Raw genomic sequence first — 14264 nt, forward strand, 5'->3', positions numbered from 1 at the left:
CAGCTCCCAGCTTAATCCATGAAAGAAAACACTGTGGGCTCTGCAGACATGGGCAGAATTAAATTATTAAGAGTGTATTTTCACTGGAAGAAGGTGCAGAGTGGGAATGCAAGGGAGCCCCTGCGTGGGTTTGTGCCCTGCTGCCAGCCTGACACCGTGGGTCCAGGGCAGAGGTTCTAAGGGGGCTGCTGCACAGCAGCCTCCTGACCCAACCAGTCTGGCTGAGAGATGAGGGTGTGCGCACAGCTGATGGAGGAAGCCAACACGTCCCAACGGCTCAGGATAAACATCAGAAGTTGCAGCTGGAGAGTGCACAGCGAGGACTGCTCCGGGTAGCTGGGCTCTTTTTCTAGAGGTCCTACAATCAGGTTTCCTGAAGAGACGCTAAGATATGAATTATGCAAGCTATGTATTTTTGCAACTAATTTTTTCAGCTGTCTAAACCGTGGTGAAATATATTTTCTCCAAACAATTTTCATGTAAATAAAGTCTAAAAATTGTTCAAACTACAAGTCATCAACTGAAGGACAACTAGTAGTGCTCAAAGTGGCAGATGTGTGTGCATTTTTACATTTCCATCTGTCTTCGTAGCTACAAAAAATGGCCAGATCCGATTTTCCTTTTCTAACCTGAAGTGGAGATGCTTTTGTAATCAATACTGTCTTAATTCTCAAATCACCCTGGTAATTCTGCCTGAATTTGTCCCACTGAGAGAAGCCCACTCTGGTTTTTGGTCTGATGCTTCCAGAGGACAGGATGCCTGAACAACAGAAACCCCTCTGCACAGCGTGGTGTGTAACTACGACAGATTTTTCATGGTGGGAAAAAAAAAATGAAAACTTTGCTCCTGCGGCTGATCTTGCATCAGCTGTACCACTGATGGCTTTCTTCATGTGCCCCAGACCTCTCCATGAACACCCCTCCACCCCTACAATGCTTCCCAGGGGGCTGGGCACATGGTACAAGCTTTTTCCAAGGGCTCCTCCAGCAGAAGTTTGATGAACAGTCCCTTTCTCGCTGCAGGGAAAACCTCGGTAGCTGCAAGTTCACAGCCCACTGCGTTAATTAACAACTCGGGTACTCATTCTCCCTTCCAACAGGACAGAGGGGATTGTCCTGCTGTAAACCCCAACTTAAAAGCAGCTCCAAGTCACAGCTTTCAGGAAGCCCAAACGTGGTTTCTGGGGAGCCTTGGCAGCTCTCCTCAAGCTTCACGACACTGCCTGGGGCACCAGTGGCCTGGGCTCGGTGGCTGGGATGCAGAGGTCCCCAGCCTCTGATGCCTGCCCTGCCCTGCCCGCCTGCTGCGCTTTCCCAGAGGGTCACCTGGAGGCGTGCCACTCTCCGCCGCACATGTCCAGCCATGCATTGAGAAAATCTGTCCCCCGTGCGCTCTATTTGTTAGATGGGAGGTGAGGTCTGACCTTGCAAGGCAGGAAAGGCGATGCAATGCAGGGCTCAGGGTGCTCTGGGCATGGGCTACCTGGCTGGCTGCAGCTTGGGGTGCAGGGGAGCATCACTCCAGGGCATGAGGCAGGAGGGAGAGTGGAGGGGCCCTGTCCTGGCCAGGCTGGTGCTGCTGGAGCAGGGCAGGGGGGCAGCAGGGACCGGAGGGATGGCATCGTCCTCTCAGGCATGGGTAACTTCAGGACTTCTGCTCCAGCCGCTGACTGGTGCCTGTGGGAGAGATCAAACCCTCCGGCCCGCAGGAACCATGCCGAGGAGCTGCTGCTGCTGACACCAGGAGCTCAAGGGGGTGTCTGCACATGCTTCCACGCTGTCCTTGCAGCATGCTGTTTATCTTCTCTCTTCCCTGGCTGTGCCCAGATCTTACCTGCGTATCTTAATTCTCATCTGTTTTCGCATAAGATACATTTTAGCCCTGCAGCATTGTGCTGCTATGACAACAGGCTTGCACTTCTGCTGCTTTCACACCCTTGTTTTTCTTGTATTAGGACTCTTCCCCTCATCTTACAGCCTTCCTCTAAAGACATGACTTCATCCTTTTTTTTTTGTTGTTGGCAGAATTCACTGTTTGTTCTGTTGACTGTTTCCCTAGAAGTGTTTTTAGTGCCACAGCTACCTAGAGAAGGTAGAGACCTACTATATCGATTGCTAGATCCACAGCTGACTGCCTGTGACCAGGCATTCAGAAGTAGTCAAAGTTTTAAAATAAAGGGTACCTTACGTTAGCCAGGATCGCGACAGACCCAGCTTTCGGCTCTGCTGAACAACCAGAACCCTCTTCCACTGGCTTTGAAAATAATGGCTTGTGTGCCATGTTTGTACAGCAATGCAATTGGAAATACCACAGACACGGGAACATATATACGGTTGTTTCCTCCACCAGTTTACTTACGCATAGGAACTAAGTGAGGAAATCTGGAAAGACCATAGACAGAACATCCAGGGCGTACAGAGTCAAAATAAAACCCCAACAAATATGAGGTCTACAAAATTTTGAAGTTAAACTGTTCTGTTCTGCCGTAATCAAAAGTTACGCAGTTCTTAAATAAACCTGTCCTTTAAAGAGAAATACCTAATTTTACTATTTGCTTGCATGTTCAAATAGATACTTAATCAGTTATCTAGATCTACTAATGACCAGTTTACATGAGAAGGGTGATGTATAAGCACTGCCTGAAAATGTGTAGTTAGGAGAGGTTTCTTTAAAAAAAAATAAACCCTCATCTACAGATTTTCATAAAGGCAAACGGCAAATACAATCCCCTTCAGTAAGGCATGTTAACATTTCAATCCCTTTTCATCTTTACATCTTGTCATCTTAAGTGGAGTTTTTGCCAAAAAAATATTAGTACTGTGTTATTGTTATAAACACAATAACGTAAACGGAAGAGAGGATATTCTTCTGCAAAAAAATGAAAGCTTCCATTTAGAAAAAAAAAAAAAAGTCTTTTGTAGTATAGCGCAGTTAACTCACTTTAAGTATGGAGGAATGAAGAGGCTCAAAAGGATGGGTGTCTCAAATTCCGGCTAAAATCACCAGTATATTCTCTAGGGTTCAAAAATCTGGCTAGGTCTGTATTTCCAGTCAGTGTGTATGCCTTCAACCTATGAAGTTTCTAGTTGCACGTGGAAATACCAACACGAAATGGTAGGGGGCTGCTCTAACACTATTTTTAGGTGGGACTCTAGGCTTAGACAATTTCTACAGACTCTATATAATCATTGAACTTCTGCATGCTGGTCCGTACCAGATACCCAATTATTTTTGTTTCTCCAAGCACTTGGAAATGCAGGGGTAAAAGCACACTTTCTTCAGTTAGGTGTTCTGACTTCCTACCTCTCTCTCAAAAGGGTGAAATCCTGACGAAGAAAGGTCCTACACACCAACAGCACGGGATGCCAGTGCCCTGTGCTCAGCTAAACAGCATGTACAGCTGCGAGTAAAATTTCATTATTGCCCTCCCACAGCATCTCAACCTCAGGATGCACCTCTTGCATATCCAGGACTTCACCGAGGCTTGTTCTTGGATCATCTATTCAAGGCCAGTGATTCAGTATATGCTTAGGTTTCTCGCTTTCTTCTGCAAGTGACTATGCCAGCTGGAAACACAACATCGGGATGGCAGGCCTAGAATGGTTTAGGCATTTATGGGGAGTTATGAGAACTATGGATGGAGATTTATACAAAAGCAAAAAAAATTAAAAAAATAAAGGGGGTACTCGGTATCATCTCCAAGTCAAAACTATTATATAAAGCAGCAACACGTCTCCCTGCTGATGAGCAGGAGAAATGTGTGGAACAGCTTGTACATTCAGCAAGACCTGCCACTGCTGTGTGAGCAGCCAGTGTTGCGCTGGCAGATGCATGCTGTCAGCGGGGGGTCCGAGAGCAGCTCCTGCTCTGGGAGTTCCACTCGCGATCTGGGCCCGAGACAGTCGTGAGGCTGAGCCCTTCCCTGAATCTCCTCCCAGTCAGCCAAGAGGGTATCGTGCAGTAGCGTTAACAGCAACTTTCTCGGGCTGGTAATGTGCCCACAGGGAACTGCACAAGCTAACCAGAGTATTTTAGAGATGCCACTAAAGAAGTTATTCCATTAACTGACTAATTGATTAGGATGCTAGAGTGATTAACTTTTGACGGTACCAGCTATGTTTCAATTTCAACTGCTCAGACCCCAAAACTCTGTATCCCTTTACTAGGGGGACAATAATGGAAGCTGACTTCTCCCTCTGCTGCAGCCAGAGGAATCTCCTTCGCTTGCCATGTGACTAGGGTAGCTGTAGCTGTTCAAGCAAGGCTCGTTGCCTTCCCTCCTTGGCTGATAAGGTGGGATACTGCAGGTAAGGAAATGGAGAAAAGGTGCTGCAAGAGCAGCTGGCACCTGCCTGGGACAACCATCCTTCCGGGTCTCCCACCCTCCTGCCAGTGGGTGGAGGTGCAGCAACAACCATGCGCAAGGAGCCAGTGTCCGACCCGACGCCTCTTCTAAAGCAAAACCTCTCCCTTGGGGAGGTCATCCTTCTCTAGAAAAGATAAGCCAGTGCTGCTGTATCAGCTCCCGGGCCTGACGGTGCCTACATGGCAGCATTTTCAGGGAAGTAGGTGGGATGACTCCACAGTTTCACCCAGGACGCTTATTTACAAGCGCCGAGTTGGTGGGCTCTCGACTGGGGCTGGGGCTGCCTTTGCTCCCTTCTCCCCTTCATGCAACTGCACGTATGTAAGAAAACCTCGATGGCCACCTTGTCTTTTCTCCTTCCCTTGGTGAGCCCTGTTGACACAAACTGATGTAGCCCTGCATCACCACAGCTGCAACAATACTGGGAGCCAGGAGCCCTCCCTCCTGTTCTGCTGCGCTTTGACCCACACGGCCATCCACAGGGCTGGATAGGCAGCTGCCTGAGCCTAGCTCTGCCCACAAACAGAAAAATAATTAGGACAAAGGACATAATCTAGTCCACACAAGACATACTGGAATGAATTAGGTAAGTAAAGAGCTGGAAATAATGCATCAAATATGCCTGACAATGTCACATTAACAGTAAGAGTACACAGTTGAATGTAGTCGTGTCCATTATCTCACTAAATGAAAAATAATCATTTTGTTAGTAAATTCTGTTTATTAAAAATGAGGTAGTGTTAAATACTGACAGAACTTTCTAAGTTATAGCTGTTTCGCTGATGCGATAAATCTTCTGCAGAAGTTTGGTTGCGGAAAGATTCTGAGTGCCATTTATTTGTGTGCCACTATGCTATTGATAAAACTACAGATCTCTACAGAAAGCAGAACAGAGAAAAAATCCATTATCCATTATTATCCTATGACCGAGTAAATGTGCACATAGTGGATGCGAATGCAATTCATGTTACAAGAAAATGAAGGAATGAAAATCATCTCTCTGGAGTTTTCTCATTTGCCAGTAACATTCCTGTTACTGTACTTAGTGAGTCGATGCTCATTAAATCTGTTTGCTCATTACCGTTGGGTAGTATGTCAACAGAAAAAAAAAAAGAAAAAAGAAAAAAGGAAAACATAAAATACTGAGTGGCTCTGTACTATAGTTCTGTATGTGCCTACAGTGGAACTAAACCATAAATAAATCCACTGTAACAGTTATTTCCTTGTTCAGTAAAGAGTGAGGTCTCCCCAAAGTCTCTTACAATAGGTATCTGCATCTATTTTTTCATTTTAGAAGAGACACTCCCTGAAGCGCTTAGAAAGAATTAACATTGGCTTTTGTACGGGCTGACAGTCTGACATTCGGTGGGGGGTGGGGGTGGGGGAGCAATGCTGAGTCTCCAGTGTTTCCACAAGGCAACAGCAAAAACGTGCAGGGCTGAGCTAGCCACACGTCTGGTGATCTGCAAATGTCCCTTTCCTTTTTCATGGGTGAACCTGACCCTCTTAACGCACAGGTTTTGCGTCTGCCCTCCCTGTTTATCCTGCCAAGATTGTCTGAAACTACTGGGGTGTAAACTAGAGTACCAGCTCCCACAAATGTACATTTCCGACATGTTATGACATATAGTACGGTGAGATGTCCTGTCAGTGACTCACACGCTCCGTGCCGCTCAAGTGACAGGGAAAGGCGCTGCCCGCCCTAACTTGAACCGCCAGCACAGGCTACACCATGCCTGCAACCTAGAGCCGAGCTGGATCTCTCTTCACCCATGAAACCAGCATTTTCCGTGGCGGTGGGTTGGGAGTGGAGGGGGGAAAAAACCACTACCCGCTAAAAATAATCAGCAGAGTTATGTCACTTGCCTTCATGAGCAGCGAGAGAGAGGCTGTGTGTTCTGTGCCACCCCTCTCCAGGCAGAAGTGCAGCCCTGACACAGCAGCAGCCCCCCAAAAGCATTCTCGGCAGCTTGGCACCTAACTGTTTTTGAAGTTTGAGTTTACCAAAGCCCGAGTCGCCTTAACTCGGGAGCACGGCTGCAAGGCGAGTACGGCGGCGCCGAAAAATCGTTTCAGCGCGCAGCCTGCCCTTCTCGCTTGCCCAAAGCAGACAGAAACCAAGACAGGGGAGAAAGAAAAGGATTAAAAAGAAGCGGGGAAGGCAGCGGAGCCCGCGGCGCTGGCAGGGAGCGCGGTGCCGGCTCCCCGCGGCGGGCAGGCATCCCAACTGTTGCAGGGAGGTGACCGGGGAGCTGCGGTGGCAGCGCCGGCGGCGGGCAGGCAGAGGCCGGCGCGCACGGGCGGGTCCGGGCGGGCGGGCAGGTGCGGGGACCGGGCTCGGGGCGGGATGCGGGCCGCCGGGCCAGGCGGGGTGGCGGCGCCCGGGGCCGGGGACCCGCCGCGGTTACCTTGAGGATGAGATCGGTGTGGTGCTGGTCCAGCATGTTGGCCTTGCGGAAGGAGGTGATGATCACCCTGCCGTACCTCCCCGGCGTCTGCAGGTCGGAGTAGAGCCGGTGCTTGGAGCGGTTCACCGGGAAAAGGCTGTCCACCAGGTTCCTCTCGATCTTGGCCAGGCTGTGCGTGGGGGCCAGGAGGTGCTCCACGCTCTCCTCCACCTGGTAGCGGCTGAAGCTGGCGCCCAGCAGGATGGAGATGAGCACGGGCGCCGAGGCGAAGAACACCGGGTGGCTGGCGACGAAGTGGCCGAGCCGGGAGAAGGACGTCCCCAGCCCCCTGTGCAAGACCTGCCGCAACATCCTAGTGCGGAGGGCGCGCAGGAGGGCGAGCGCCGCGCCGGGGCCCCCGCAGCTCCCCCACGGCCCCCGCAAGACCATGGGGCAGCCCCGCCGGGCGCCGCCTCCCCCCCGGCCGCGGCTGCGGGGGGCCGGGGGCCGCCGCCGCGCCTGTGCGTGTGTGTGCGGTGTGTGTGCGCGCCCGCCCGCCCGTGTGCGTGCGCGGGGCGGCTCGGGCGCCCGTCCTCCCGCAACGCCGCCGTGCCCGAGAGGAGTTTCCCGGCGCCTCGTTGCCCGACTTGCAAACCCGCCGCCCCTCGCCGCGGCCGCGGAGCGGCGGCGCGGACCGCCGGGGGGGGGGGGGGGGGGGGGGGGGCAGCCCCGCCGCCGCCGCCGCGGCCCCACCGCCCCTCGCCGCGGGAAGGGGAAGGGGCAGGCGTCGCTCGCCGCTCCCCGCCCCCGCCGCGGAGTTTGCGCGGGAGCGGGGGTGCCCGCAGACTGCTGACTAATCCCCCAGCCGCGGCAGGCGGGGCGGGCGCGGAAAGCCCTCCGCGGCGCCCCCCGCCGCCGCCCTCCGCCCAGGGGCGCGGGGCCACGCCGGGCGGCGCCTAGCACGGGGCGGCGGGGCGCAGCGCGGCGCCTCCCGCCGGGGCCGCCCCGCGGGCCGCGCTCGGGACGCCGCGGCGCGCCCCGCCCCGCCCCGCCCGGCTGCCGGCCGGCCCCGCCTGCCGCCGGGACGGGCGGGTAGCGCAGGCTGCCCGCGGCCCCGACGGGCGGGCGGGCGGCGGCGGGGGGCTCGGAGCCGCCGCCTCTCGCGGAGGGGGACGCGGGTGTGCTTCGTGCGGGGGGGCTCGGCTCGGGGGCCGCAGCCAGAAAGGTCTGAGCGCACCCCCCGGCGGCGGGGCGGGCCGCGTCCTGGGGGTGCCCGACGGCGCGCCCCGCGCTCCCGCCGCGCAGCGGACCGCGGCGGCGGCGCCGCCAGCGCGGCACAGCCCGCCGGCCCCGCGCGGCCCGAGTGGGCATGTGCGGCGCCTGCACATGCCCACTAGGGAAGCCGGGCGCCGGCGGCGGGGGTGCCCCTGCCCGCCTCGCCGGCCCCGGCCGCGGCAGCGCCCGGCGTGGGGAGCCCCGGCCGCTCGCCGGCCCCGCCGCCGCTGCCGGCCCCCCGCCGGGGGAGCGCGCTGCCGCTGTCCTCGCCGCCGGCCGGGGGCCGCCCCGGAGGCGTGTGGCCGAGCGCGCTGCCCACCTGTGCGCAGGTACGGCCCGGCCCCGCCGGCGCCCGTCGCCGTGGAACAGCCGGCGGTTACAGAGGCGAGCGGAAATGGCCGTGTGGGCGCGCCGGCTGAGGCTGCGGCGTAGTGGGGCGCCCCGGTTCCTGCTGCTGGCAGCGGGCCCTGCCCGGTTGGCATTGGGAGCCCGGCTACTGCCCAGGCCGGTGGTTTTACAAATCGGCGAAAAGGAAGTTTCTGTTTGACAGCGGTTACACGTGTTGCCGCATGAAACAGCGGCAGCGCCCTGTTTGGGTTATTGATGGACTGGCTGACAGTCATCCTCCCTTTTGCATTTCAGTGGTGTCTGACCTAAGCTAATGTTTTGTCACGGACGCTTCATGCACAAACCCTCCCTGACATCACTCCCATCTCCTCACTTGCAGCGAGGTCACACAGCTTGAATGCTAAACTCTTTTTTCCATGTCTCACGGCTTTGAATGTGGCGAGCGAGCGAATGGCTTGATCAAGCAGTGCTGAGTTACTGCCAGCAAGGTCCTCGTGTCCCCTGGTGCTTCTGGGTGCTGAGCCCAAGCCCAGGAACGCTGCGGGAGTTGCTGTGCCCGCCGTCCGGGGAGTGCCCAGCCGAGGGGCGCGGGGTTTGTGGCACAGTTGTGCCCCGGTTCCACCCCCACAGAGGTGACCCCCCACTGCTCTTGTTGGCCCTACATCAGTTTAAGTATTTGATTTGAATATAACTCAAAGAAAACCCCGAAGATGGAGATGGAAGCGGAAGCAGAGGCACGGGAGAGGATCGGGCCTAGGAGCCCAGGCCTCTCACCCCCCAGCCCAGTGCTCGCCCCGTGCTGCCCGGTGCCGGCAGGGCACAGCCCGCAGCACGGCTCCGTCTCATTAGTGTGTATGGAGGGGAAATGCTGGGATGTGCCTAGTGCTTTGTGACATTAGCAACAAGTAAAGGGCTTTTGTCATTGCTGCTGACAGTATCATCTGTGCTGGTATTTTCATTTTTTTTTTTTTGGTCTTCATTAAAAGTATTTTATCGTTATTAAAAATGAAGGGGATTATTAATTATTTCAGTAACTATCCAGTAGCTGATTCGCAGTTCCCCGGGGCACCTCAGGAAAACTAGTTTGAGTGCCTGACATCCAGCCCAGTTCTCAGCACGTTAATGGGTAAGCTACAGGCTGACTCCAGGAAGAATATATCCATTTTGCGGGGGCAGAGAAGAAAACCGATGTACCGGCATTTCTGCTGGATGTTCCTCTGTCTTCCCAGACCGGGGCCTGTTTTATGGCTTGTTGTAACCAGCATCGGACTGCACTGTTAGCTGCAGTGGAAATGATGTCTTTCCAAAGGTAGTCGTGGGGTTTCACCCCACCAAGTTCTGCCTCCCCTTGGCCCAGGGAATTGCCCTGCCTTTGACAGTGGGGTTGCCCGTAGGGGTGGGACATACAGGGGTGGGATGTGAGGCAGTTTGACACGTGCTGTTGGAAACACAGCTCAGCTGTGTGTGCTGTAACCGCACTGAGTGAGAATGTTCTAACGCCATGAGCGTGTCCTGTGGGTGTTACCAAACCGGAGGGGAAACTTTCTCCTTACTCCTGACTCTGCAGGCAGTGAAGTCACCTTGTTACTGACCGTCAGCGCTCTGGTACTCCAAAAATTGGCATCAAAATATGTTCTGTGTGATATGGTTGTCGGGAGTGGAGCAGCTCGAGGCCTCCCACCAGTACTCTGTGAACAGCAGAGCATGGCTGAGCTCTCACCTCTCTTCTAGGGGAAAGCTCCAGTAACTGGAGCTCTTGCTGTTAGCACGTGCCTGGCAGTGCACATTGGCCTCCTAAGCATTAACCAGCTCTGCCTCTCTTGTGGAGGAAATGGAAGGGTAGGATTTCTATCACATAGATGTGCTGCTCTGCTACAGCTCCGAATGGTGCTTTACAAAATAGATAATGATGTCTCATTGCTCTAGAGAGTTTCCAAACTAAATTAAGAAGAGAACGATGGGAAGAGATGACCATACAATGAGGTGCAGATGCTGGGAGGAGGGATACTGAGGGGGAGGACAATACAATTATGTCCTTTCAAAGCAAATGCCTCAGGGCAGCTACTTTTGGGGACAGAGTGTAAGAGGGAGATGAGGAAGACGTGACTCATAAAGACAGCATCTGCACAGGGTTCAAGTCTGCTCGGCACTGTGAAACATTTGTTGACTCTCAGACCTGTGCAAAGAGACTGTCTCGACCCATGCTCAGGACCTCTCAAGGCCAAACAGGCCCGGTGGCATAGCATGAGGCCATGCTGTCATTCCTGGGGTCTGCAAAGCCTGGGTGGGTCATGCACCCCACAGCCTGCGCCACAGGGCTTTAGCTCTTTGTGAGCACGAGCAGGATGCCTTGAACATCCAGAAACAAGCATCTCCCTATGCATTTGCTCGAATTTTGTTACAGTAATGAATTTTAAAGCTACTGTGAAAGGAAGAAGTGGACAAGGTTTTATTTAAAATAACCTCTTCCTCCTACCTCCTTAAAAGGGGTCCAATGAAAGAAAAAGCTGAGAGAAGTGATAGGAGGAGGGGATTCCTAATGAGTAACCTCAGATGAGTGAAGAGGGCCTAGGGGAAAGAAAAGGTGGCAGGAGCAGCTGGGATGGCTGTGGGAGGTATGCAGAGAATCAGGATTTTGCCTTGTTTAGTTAGGCATGAGGAACCAGAGAAGATATTTTAGGAGTGTGTGCAGGGGATTTAGTGCTGCAAATGTGGAATGATTTTTGCAACAGAGCACTGAGCAATGTGATGCAGGTTCCAGCTGGAGCTTGGAGAGAATGAGGTTACCCACAGTGAGGAGATGGGTAACAAAGACCTTCTTTTTTTAAAGGGAACTGTAAAAAAAAAAATTCAAGGAGAGTTTAATAATTATGGCTAGATTCTTAAGGGATGCAAAACATTTTTCACTTAATTTCTCTGTGTTATGCTCATCTATACCTGCTGAAAGTCTGGCTGGTGATGTGCAAAGACACTGTGCTTTGTGCCAAGAGATCAAAACAACATGTAGCCAGCCCAGGATGGCTGGGGAGTGCGGTAGCTCTTATTGAATCACCCGAATGAGCTCTGCTCTGTATTTCTTGGCCTTACATCTGGGACCTGGGCCAATGCCAATTAAATTGGTGAGGGCACAGACAAGGTTAATGATGAAGTTAATCTCCCATTGCTGATTGGTGAATGAACCTCACAACTTGTAGCTTTTGTCCATTTTCAGTTAGCAGAAAAGTGAAGCAGGAGGAGGCCTCCTCCTTATTTCGAGCCTGTGTCCCATCCCAGTAGGAAGATTACCCAAAAGTATCACTCCTTTCACTGATACATGCAACACTTCTACAAGGATGGCAATTTTCTTGTACTGAAAAGGGCTTCCTGGAAGCAACCGTTGGAAATTGTAAGCCAGTCTCTGTGCAGTTAATAGTTTATATTTAAACAATGAAACTGTTCACTTTTCTCTTTTTGCCTCCTCAGTCCCACCTTCTTTCGGATGACACCGAAGAGTGGGGCATCATGAACACGAACAGCATGGTCACAGTTTGAGAACCCCAAAACTGAGGTGATTTTTTAAACTCTGCCACCAGAGAAAGCAGAAACAAAATAGAGGATAAAAGCAGTATTTTTAGTATGTGTGATCTCTCTCTGAACAAGTCCTTTGTGGCATGAAGGATGGAGATATCTGAACAATAGCCGCCTTCTTAACCCAACATACAAACCAAGAAGCAATACTGTGCCAAGGGATGGCCATACATTTTGTGATCTGCATCTACAGATTTCATTGCCAGAATTCAGGATGGCTGATTTCTTACCTCCTGAAACAGGCTACTGACAGAATCAATCACGTTGAAATTTTTCCTTCAGTATGTCCCTAATGTTCACCAAATGGAATGGAAGAGAGAGGTAAAGATGAAGAAAAGCTATGGCTGTGCACGCACTGTGGCATTGCACTCCCCAGTGCCCTGACGTTCTGCCACCCGTGACAGGACATACATACTCTAATTGGACTTGCTAATGCAGATCTTGGGAGAAGCCACAGGAACTGGAGTAGCTTTTTGCATCAGCTAACAGGAAAGAAATCCTCCCTCCTGCTCTTGCATGACAACATCTCTTTTTTTGCAGCCTGTCCTGTAAAATGTGAATACGTAAAAGCTCCTTGCTGGCCTGTTCCTCCTACTGGATACAGAGATATATAAAAAGAATGTAAATCACCCAGAAATACTTTGACAGCTGGCACCTGATTCTTTCCCGAGTGCCCTAATGGTCACTCTTCGGCAGCTCTTTGCTGATTCATGAGGACTGCTAAGAGAAAGCATGTGAGACATCTTTTACAGTGTAATAAAAAGAGGGAAGTGCCCTGTGTGGCTGGAACTGCAGTTCTGTGGTCTTTCTCTGAGATGCTCCATTAGCCTGCTGCTGGCAGTGATGACACAAAAATTGGAGATCCCCGATTGTACCATTAACATGAACAGATTGAAAAAACAAACTGGAATCTAACAGGGAGCCTGTGCTTTATTTTCTCTGCTTGTATGAAAACTCAGTAGAGGGGAAGGGTGGTTCTGTTCCCTTGCATATTGGCATAGGCTGCACAAAACCAGCTCTGCTTTTATTAGGGTTCTCCCATATCATGTTATATCTAGATTTACTTCTTAGGCTGAAACCTTTGGATCATTGCTCTCTGGATATATTTTTGGCTAGGCCATCTGATATTTGTGATTGACCAGATGATTAATCATGGCCTCTCACCTGTTTATTTTAAAACAGTGATTGCTGACACTTCTGTCAGCCTTTGGAAAGGGTCTTTTCTTCACCATAAAAAACAATGGCCTGAAAAAAAGCCCTTCCTTGCAGAAAGGTGGATTAAGTTCTTATTTTGAAATGCAGTCTAAATGGTCCTGATGTGCTGAAATGTTACAGCTAATATAAGCAGACGAGTCAATTTACAGCTTTCATACTACATGTTAAGAAACAAAACAAGCAGACAAGACAGCACAATAAATCTGCCTGCTGTCCCTGTGTGGTTGATGTTAATTGAATGCAGTTGTATCAGATAACTGAATGATGCAGCTTCCTAAAAAACTTGGAAATGCACAAAATTTGTCAAGATCATGAATTTGTCCAAAGAAGGAGAGGACAGACTTAAGTAATATATCCTTTAGGAAAAAAGTCTGTGACCCAATGAAGAAGCATACTTATGTAAACCTGTGTACATAGTACAAAGTTCTTATTAAAACAACCTTGATGATACTAGAAAAACAATTATATTATTCAGAATTCAAGAGACCAAAAGAAAAAAGTGATATCATTTATGGATAAAGTATTTTAGAAAAATAGGAATTAATAATCCAACTATCACAGTTAAGTGTATAAAATATATGGCTTCTTTGCTTAAAGAGTAAAACACTGCTTTAAGAGACAAACAAATTTCAGTATAAAACAAAACATTAACTGGGAGTTTAGTAAATGTCTGGAGACACTGGGATTTCGGCAGAGTGTACCTCCTAGAATAGTGTGAATGTTTCTTTTCTGTTTATGTGCCTTCATACAAAACTGGGCAAAACAATTAGCTTACAAGAGAAAGCAAAATAAAACACATGGAGCTACTGAAGTAGGTTAGCATCTGATTTCAGATTTAGAAATAAATACATATGCACCCATATATGGGTATATGTACAGCATATATATATATGGCATATCTGTAAACGCTTATTTATATATATTTACAAACAGGCTTAAATGAAAGCAGGGGACATTTAAGTCAGATACTAAAAAAGCTTTTTAACAGTAACATCTTTCTTATAGTAATGTGGAGCACTAGGGTCACCTGGGAAGGGTGTAGGCTTTCCAGTATTGGAGGATTTTAAAAGCAAGCTGGATAAATGTGTAAGGTGTGACCTAAGTA

At 50.9% G+C, this 14264-nt stretch overlaps 1 protein-coding gene across 1 annotated transcript in view; it reads right to left on the reverse strand.

Moving 5' to 3' along the window:
• PTCHD1 (patched domain containing 1) overlaps nucleotides 1-7691 on the reverse strand; it is a 39224-nt gene extending 31533 nt beyond the window's left edge. The window contains exon 1 of the mRNA XM_037377792.1: nucleotides 6776-7691. Coding sequence (XP_037233689.1) covers nucleotides 6776-7204 — 429 coding nt within the window. The 5' untranslated portion in view covers nucleotides 7205-7691. The remainder of the gene's footprint in view (nucleotides 1-6775) is intronic.
• Between the last annotated feature and the right edge of the window lie 6573 nt (nucleotides 7692-14264).

Source organism: Falco rusticolus, chromosome 2 (assembly GCF_015220075.1).
Source record: "Falco rusticolus isolate bFalRus1 chromosome 2, bFalRus1.pri, whole genome shotgun sequence".
NCBI classification, from domain to species: domain Eukaryota; kingdom Metazoa; phylum Chordata; class Aves; order Falconiformes; family Falconidae; genus Falco; species Falco rusticolus.